Here is an 8,777-nt window from a genome sequence, read left to right as displayed (position 1 = left end):
TCTTTATTTATTGGTTTGGTCCAATGGTGGGGTCTATAAATTGAACACGACCTTAGTGGAACCAAGACCTTATGCATGAAAATGTTGTCCACATTGGAACTATTTTTGTTGGCTTAAAAAATTAGATATGGATCCATTGAAACCCACACCTTAGCTCATAGCTTTTTGGAAGTGATAAGTGTGTGCATGTTCTGTATGCATATATGGACTTATAAAGAAAAGATCACCTCATAGAAGGTTTACTTTCTAGACTAGGAATCATAAATTGCATGGAATTGAAATAATATAAAGAACAACTATGCTATAAAATTAAAATGCTCACTATGGAGCTTATTAAAGACTTAAAGAAGCAGATTACCTCACAAGGCGGGATTAGCCTCTATCAGCCTATCCTTTAAACTAAGAAACATGAGAGTTACATTGCTAGAAAATTAAAGGTGCATAAAATAAATAAAGGGTGTGATATAAGGGAAAAGTAAAAAAAACAATAAATGTACACTCGACCTTGGTCCTTTTCCTTTTTCTTCTTCTTAATTTTGGCTTCTAAAGCGATGAGAGTATTCGGATAGAATTTTGGGGTATTTGGAGAGCTTAGAGAAAAAAAATTGACAGAATTTGGGAACTCAAAATTTTTGTTCTCATTTTCCTAGGATAGTTTTATTCTCAAAGAATGACCTCATTTGCCTTCATCATCTTGGCCTTGATGGTCTTTTACACACCTATGAGCCTTAGCAATCATGATAATTAAGGGATAAGATAGTAAAAGCCAATAAGTTTATAAAAAATTCTATTGGAGAGTTAAAATTATCCTAGACACTTGACCTTGGGTCAACTTGAAGAGAACTAGGCTAAGTAGCATATAATTTGGTGTTTGGTTTTTGGACTTATAGACTTTCTACCTAGCTAGACTTCTAACAACTTAGAAATAGGATTGCCTTTGAACACAAATTCCATAACTTTTTTATGATCAGAAAAAATGGTTAAGGTTCTTAGAATATGGTCAAATTACATGAAATTCTCTTTAAATGGTGAACAAGGCTAGGGATACTAAATTAAATCACTTATAATGATTCTTGTTCATCGTGTAAAGATATCTCTAAAAAGCACAAGAATAAAGTATATAATCTAAATAAAAAAACCTACTTTAAATTGGCAAGTAGGTTCGTTCCACTGAAGATTAGGGGACTAATATTCTAAATTTTAGAAATCCAAAGAAAAAAAAGAGTGTGATTTTGAAGACTAAATTAAAAACTAATTAAATTAACAAAAAAAAAATTCAATTGGAAAACATTTAAGAAGATTGAATCCACCCAAGTTCTTTTTGGATAACTCAAACCAAGAAATCGACAAAAGTTCTTGATTCAAAAAGTTTAACAATAAAAATTCATTTTTTTATAAATCTAAGAATTGTCTAAGATTTTCTTCCCTTCAAAAGTTTTATCGCTAATGATCCTACATCACAACAAGTATCTTATATAATGGGTTCTCCCTAATATTAACAGATCACGCCTGAGATGAGTAATAAGGAGAAATAAATCAATAATACTAAAGAAATAAGATTTGAAAAAGAAATCTATTTTAACAATAAAAACATCAAGAACTAGAAGAATAAACTAAAAATAATAATAATAACATTGGCTACATCAATCTCCCTAGATTGAGATATTAGCTAAAATTCATTTTAGAAATCAATAAATAACATAAAATCAAAATCATACTTAATTTTTATTGATCTCTTGAATTAACTTGAATAACGTGTCTTTATAAATATAAAAAAGAATTAAAAAAATATTAGGAGATGAGAAAAAAATAGAAAATGATCAAAGAGAGAGGAGAGAGCCTAAAAACTAGAAAGTTAAAGTCTTTTATAGATTTTGGCAATACATTTTTGTCTAATTTGATTCTTCTATTAGTAATAAAAATATATTCCTCTTTCAATTAGAGTTATAACTACACTGACATTGCCCCGTTTTGATAATCGAGTCAAAAGTTATGTCTAAAATGGTAAAACATGACAGATTTGAAATCTAAGACTTGTTATGTGTTTTTTTATCAATTCAAAGTTTGAATGAACTTTGCTTCGTGAAATACGAATTTATTCATCTCTGAATCAATTTTCTCATCCTAAAATATCGCCTTATTTCAATAAGTGATTCAAAAGTTATGGGAAAAACGGTATGATGTGACAGATTTAGAACTTGATTCTATCAATTTGGAATCATCGAATATCTTTGACTGTGCTTTGACTTTAACTTTTGTCTTTTTCCACTCTTTGATTATTCAATTCTCATCTATTTTACCTACAAATAATGAATATATAATTAAACCCATGAAATCTATGAAAATATATGCAATTTAATTAGTAAAATATAACTTATGATGAATTAACTATTATGCATGATTTTATGAAAAAATTGTATCTCTTAGGCTAGAAAATACGGTCAAGTGCTTTATAAAATAATGGAAAAAACACACTTTTATATACTTAATAAGTCAATAAATCAATATTATATAAGTAATTCAACTCAAATGGGGACCAAGTAGGACTTGGGGGTCAATGTTAGAAGATTGCAAAATTTACTAGAAAGCCTTGGTGGGGAAATTAAGAAGAAATCAATGCATGGGTATTGTAGTAATTAATTAGGAAGGATTTTCTTAAGGGGAAAAATCAATTAGAAAGAGGATTAGATGGTCATTTCACTTAAGCAATCTTGTAAGCACATGTGTCCTAACAAACTCAACTGAATGGGCTTGGGTAAGTGGATTGGAATGCAATTTTTGTCTGACTCGTTGACCTACCTAAGGTTCTATGCAAAATATGCTTGGACTATGGGTGATCCACGACTTTGATTTAGAGAGTTTTTTAACTCACTATGGATAAATTGGGATGTCTACAATAAATAAATTTATAATGTTAAAAACCAAAAAAAAAAAGTCAAGGAACAAAATTTTGAAGTGTCTCTGAGTAGAAAATTTCATAGACTTAAACAAAAGATTTGGTTTATTAATTTCTGTGTATATTTAAAGAAGAAAGGAGATGACTATGCATAATGAAATTTCTCAAATAAATAGCCTTTTCACAATTTAATTTGTTGAAAACAAAGGCAAAATTCAATGATTCAAAATGTGGATTTGCAAATTAATTAGACTCAATTCTCTACACTAATCTATGAACCTACTAATAAAAAATATCACAAATTGATTCACTTCATACTAATTCGCAATTAAACCTAATAAGAATATCACTTATGGGTGATACTTTTCGGATGACAAAAATGAAATTTTGACGTGATGACGTACAGATAAGCATAAATCCTTTTCCTTGAGATACGAAGTAAAAAATGCATTTATGATTATGTGGACGCCATCACGTAAAAATGCCATTTTTGTCATCTGAGCCCGACTCTATGAACAAAACGCAGGTCACATCAGATTTTGTCGTATGGAACACTTTTACAATCCACCGACCTTGGATTTCTTTTTCTTTTTAACCATACTTTAGTGGACCCTCACATCAAAATCTGCCTTGATTCGTGATGTTTGGTGATCGGATTCGAGGATATGAATCACATTACCATGGCAATATAATAATAATAAAAAGTGGAATTTCAAGTACACTTGAGATTATTGCACAAATCCCGTAATAATTTCTTTTTTCTTTTTATCTGGGATGGGCCAGAAAATTTCATGGATTAGTGGATCCAAACAGTGAAAATGGTAGTATTTGGTGTCTCCAAGTTTAGGGACAAATGATTGAGTCAGATTCATAGGTACTTTACCCTTTGAGTCTGTGTACCATACATCATATGTAAAATTTCACTTACCTTAATAATAAAATATAATTAAAATAAATATTTTAGAATTTGTAAAATTTTGTTTTTTTCATAAAATTTTCCTTTCTGTTTGACCCTTTTGAATTTGTAAAGTGTAACACCTAATTCTATTGATCAATTAATTATTGGAATTGAATCGACCAAATAATCTGGCAGTGTGTAAAGCGTTAGCAGAAAATCTTAGAACTTATTCAGATTCGTATCTTAGATTCGGAATCACACGATCATGGCAGGCAGACTCATCAAGGACAAGTAGACCAAAAGTCAATCGCAAGCCATACTCCTACTACTACTACTAGTGGGAATCTCTTACATTAGAAGTCAGTCGGGTATTCTACCACAAACATGCATAAAGAAAAAGAAAATTCCAAGTGGGAGTGGGATCCCAAATTCCTTAACACATTTTGCAAAAGAGATGCTAAGATTCTCTTCTTCTTTTTCTTTTTTTTTTTTTCTTCAATTTTTCTTTATTTTTTAGGAATAAATATTAGCATACATGAAAGGAAAAACTAAAAGTACTAAAACCCATAATAACAGCAAAAAACTAAAAAAGAAAAAGAAAAATATTAAAGTGATTTGTTCTCTCTACTTGTTAAGGCTCGGCCCGGCCCGGCTAGGTTGCTCTATTAGCATTCATTTGTGATTCTGGGATGGGGATAGTAACGGTAACAGCAACGGAAGAGAGCTGGTTAACTTGTGCTTTCTGCATTTCAATGTCGTTGACTTCAAGATCTTCTATTACAGTTATGGAACCGTTTCCTTCAGTACCCTTTATGGCTTGGGATATCTCCTTGACTTTATTCTCTTGGTGTTCCTTGTATTTGCCCCATAGAACAGAGTAGAGACCTGCCACAATCAAGATGGCACCAAGAACACTGCACCAACAGTGAAATTCAGTTAATATTGTCTAACAGAATGATACAAACAAACAGTAAACTTTTTTTCATCTTTAGTTCTCTTTTTATTTTGTCTTTTAACCATTGATGCTTTTTCTCTTTTTAATATTGTCCTTGACTTTATGTATTCTTATTTTGTAAACATAAGGATTTTACTATCATTTAATAAAAGTATTATTTTATATATAATTTTTTTTTTTTTAAATTAAGAAGATGCACCCAGGGTAGAGAGTTGATGAAAGAAAGACCACTTAGCTAAGTGGTAAGACCTTGTGGAGGTCATTCCCAAGGTCTTAAGTTCAAACCCCTTGAACCCCTTCTTATATACTAATTTGCTAACTGTTAACCTATAACTCCACCTAGCAAAAAAAAATATAAAAAATGGGTGAAAGATTGAAACCCTCCACCCACACCCCGATGTTTGTTGCATAAGGAGGGTTTCTAACCTCCACTCGATGTACATACGATCCAAACTCTAATAAGAACACCTTTTAAAAAGGCATTCATTGAAAAAAGGTATTTATGGAGAATGCCAACATCCCAATGAAAACTTGGTCATTAGCATTTCTCTTGCATGCTTCGCAGGTAAGTTAAAAAGTCTCTACTACAAATAGGGTTAATTTATTTTGTCTTTTAGTGAAAAATAAATAAATAAATAAGTCGAAAGTTTTTTCTTATGACCATAGATAAATATTGTAGATTCCTCAGAATTTATTCACACACGAAAAAAAAAAACCTTATTTGCATTAGAAGACTAAATAAATACTCTTTTTATGGGTATTTATTGAAGAATGATGATTGGGAAGGTCACTATAACTTCCCGATCAAGTCTTGTACATAATTTTACAACCTTTGGAGGAATGGTTTGAGTTGTTCTTATTCAAATTATGGTAATATTTGTATGTGGAAATTGGAACCATTGCAATTTTTAACGAAGGAAAAAAACGGAAGAAAAACAAAAAAACCTTATGACAGTGATAGTTCATAAGAAATCCTGTGAACAATACAAGTATGAAAGTGGATATTTGTTTTATTCCATATGCTTAGAATAATGAAAAGATAACCAATGAGGAATAAAAGGAATTTTGTTCAACAACCAAAATTAAAACAGATCAAGCGTAAGTTTTAAAATATCGTATTGATTGAATGTTTCGGTTAATTAATAATAAAAAACTGTTGATATGGTATCAACAGATACATTTGATACAAACCGATATATTCTCGAAACATTCAATGTTTTGGGGTCAATGTTTCATATCAATCTTGGCCGATACCGATAAACTCCGATATTTAAAAATTCATGGGTTGCTTCCAACATGAAACAAAAAAGGTAAAAAATAATAATAAATAATTGTGGAAAACTTTCAATGAAAAATGCCATTATTTGTTATTAACACTACCTCAAAAATAAAAACTTGACAAGAAAATTTGATGGGCCAAAGCCCACAAATTTTAAAAACCAAATTTCGACGCCCCATGGCCGTTGAAATTTTTTATGTTCCCCAATTGGACGGCTTGGAGCCATCAAATTTCTCCCATCCTCCATTAATTTGATGGTTTCCACAAGTCGAAAAAATAAATTCAAGAATGAAATATTTGACACTTTGGTCCATTGAATTTTATGAAATTTGACAGCTTGGCTATCAAATATAGGCTTTTTTCACATTGTGTAATTGGCGTGAAAGTTGTAGATATTTTTATGAAAATATTTTCTTGAGCACCATTAGAGATTATTCTTTTTAAAAGAGGATAATATGGATAGCATATATATTTTGAGTACATAGAAAGTTACCCTCCAAGATAAATCTTTTCTGCTAGAATGAAAGATCCCATGATAGCTACTATGATCATCATCAAAGGGCTGAAGGCACTAGCAAACACAGGCCCTCTTTTTTGCATCACTAGGCCTTGTACATAGTAAGCAATGGCTGAAGTTACAACACCCTATACATAAAAATTTATCTTATTAGTAACCTCATTGAGAGAGAGAGAGAGAGAGAGAGAGAGAGACTAACAGCATAGGCAGCAGCAAGAAGGTTCATGTCCCAGCCAATGACCCAAACAGAGGTAGAGTGTTCCATTACAAAGGTAACTACAATTGACTGAAGAGTGCCCACAAAGCAAATAAGAGATGTGAGAGAGAGATTAGCTGTGTATCTCTTCATTGTTATTGCCTGCAATAAGAAAAACAAAAGATTTAAGAGAAATTATGTATTGGGTCTCTCTCTCTCTCTCTCTCTCAAAGAGCTTACCTGTAAGACAAAGAAAGCAGCCCAAGCAAAGGTAGCAAGGATGAGAAGGATAGAACCCTTAAGCCAATCTTTGTCAGTTGATCCAGTGGTGTTGGTGATATAGGATTTCCGTGGATGGATATTCTTGGACCACACCATTTCCATGATTGGTCCTTTGTACAAGGTCATCAACATGGCCCCAGCCACTGTGATTATTGTTCCCACCACCTTAGCTTGGTACATCACCTTCTTTATATCTACTTTCTCCATCCTTCAATTTTCACAACATCAACCACATCTACCAAGTTAATTAATTATCCAAAGAAAATAAAAAAATAAAAACAAATAATAATAAATGATGATGATGAATTTCATGTATGTACCTGCAGAGTACGGCCATGACAAACGTCATTGCGGGCAAAATGTTACTCATCGCACATGAGAAGGTTGGAGAGGTGAATTTTAGTCCGGCATAGTAAAAGTTTTGATCGATCACCGGTCTGTGACGACATATAAAAATAAAAAAGCAATGACCACACATATAATTTATTAATTACTATATGAAGAAGCTCATATGATTGTAGTTACTAACCCAAGGAGGCCCAGAGCAAAGATTTGCATGAAAATTGGGAATGTGATCTTTGGTCTAACTTTCCTGGAATCCAAAAGACCCAAATTGAAATCGAGGGTTAATAGAATTAAGGTTTTTACAAGTTTTTGGATGAATTGCTTTCACTTAGTTTCTATTATTGTACCTCTCGAGAATGAGAGCAAAGGGGGCAATGGCAGCAGTGGCAAAGGCATGGCGATATACAACTAGCACGTAGTGACTCATGCCTCTATTGAGTGAGACCTTAGTGATGATGTTCATGCCAGCGTAACCGAACTGGAGCGATATCATTGCGATGTAAGGTTTGCATCTTTGGATGAAGTTGGTACAGCAACAACCCTGTTTTTCCATTTTTGATCACTCTCACAAATTAAGAAGCGGTTGAGAGAACAAAGGGAAGAGTAGAAGAGGAAGAACACCAAAGACGTTTGTGGTTCTCCTAAGAAACAAATGGTACCCATCGCATGTATTTATATGTGTATGGGGTAGGGGTGGCAATGGGTACGCATTTAACCCAAACCGAACCGGAACCCTTTTTATTGGAACTGATTTGAGCCAGGTCTAAAATAGAATCGAACCGATAGGAACTGGAATTGTTAGGTTCTATGGAATCGATTTATTTTGTCATTTCTTTCCATACATTAGATGATTTAAGGTATTTTTTATTTTAAAAATAAATGTATGTTATATAAAATTCTTCAATTTTTCATATAAATTATGATTGAAGCTTAAAATAAGTTACTCTTCTAAAAAATTATTACTTCTAACAAAGATAAATTTTTATTTTTGAAATAAATCATTAATTTGTATCTAAAGTATGACAAATTATAACTAAGTTAACAATTTCATTGATAATATGTTTATTTTTTAGAAGGGAAATTTTTTATAATGATTTGAAATACTTTGTTTCTCATTCAATTATTGAAAATTGAAACTAATGGGTACCTGTGATTTTTGTCTGTTCTGATTTCGATTCCATTTATTTTGGAGCCAGACTCAGAATCGACAAGAACCAGAACTAAACTAATATAATGGTTATGGTTCTAATTTCCTTAGGAACCGACCAATTGACACCCCTAGTATGGGTGAACACCCATTCAAATGAGTCATGGTTTGCTCACACACCAAGACCGTTTTGACATGTGGTGTTGATGACATAAGCAATAATAAGAAAAAAATTCTCTTTTGCCCATGGTAAAAAATCAAA

The 8,777-nt window shown here is 32.0% G+C and overlaps 1 protein-coding gene across 1 annotated transcript; it reads right to left on the bottom strand.

Annotated features, from left to right (window-relative positions):
• Window positions 1–4,237: 4,237 nt before the first annotated feature.
• On the bottom strand, window positions 4,238–7,999 carry LOC147396320 (WAT1-related protein At5g07050-like). Its single transcript, XM_086452172.1, has 7 exons — window positions 7,716–7,999; window positions 7,553–7,615; window positions 7,344–7,460; window positions 6,982–7,231; window positions 6,745–6,903; window positions 6,522–6,673; window positions 4,238–4,708 (listed from the first exon to the last, which is right to left on the bottom strand). The coding sequence occupies exons 1-7, from the start codon at window positions 7,919–7,921 to the stop codon at window positions 4,447–4,449; spliced, it is 1,209 nt and encodes a 402-aa protein (XP_086308298.1). The 5' UTR covers window positions 7,922–7,999; the 3' UTR covers window positions 4,238–4,446.
• Window positions 8,000–8,777: the final 778 nt, after the last annotated feature.

The sequence above is a fragment of the Akebia trifoliata genome, chromosome 8 (assembly GCF_017979445.1).
Source record: "Akebia trifoliata isolate Shusen 1 chromosome 8, ASM1797944v1, whole genome shotgun sequence".
NCBI classification, from domain to species: domain Eukaryota; kingdom Viridiplantae; phylum Streptophyta; class Magnoliopsida; order Ranunculales; family Lardizabalaceae; genus Akebia; species Akebia trifoliata.
Note: the sequence above shows the minus strand (reverse complement) of the source record. Positions and strands in the feature narration are given on the sequence as shown.

Bases quoted from the DNA above. Each gene is read 5' to 3' on its own strand.
- LOC147396320 (XM_086452172.1), bottom strand. From the start codon at position 7,921: ATGGAAAAACAGGGTTGTTGCTGTACCAACTTCATCCAAAGATGCAAA. The intron at 7,232-7,343 runs GTACATACATGA...TGAAAATTGAAG, and splicing joins GTCATGGCCGTACTCTGCAG to GATGGAGAAAGTAGATATAA. The intron at 6,904-6,981 runs GTAAGCTCTTTG...TTCTTATTGCAG, and splicing joins CTGCTTTCTTTGTCTTACAG to GCAATAACAATGAAGAGATA.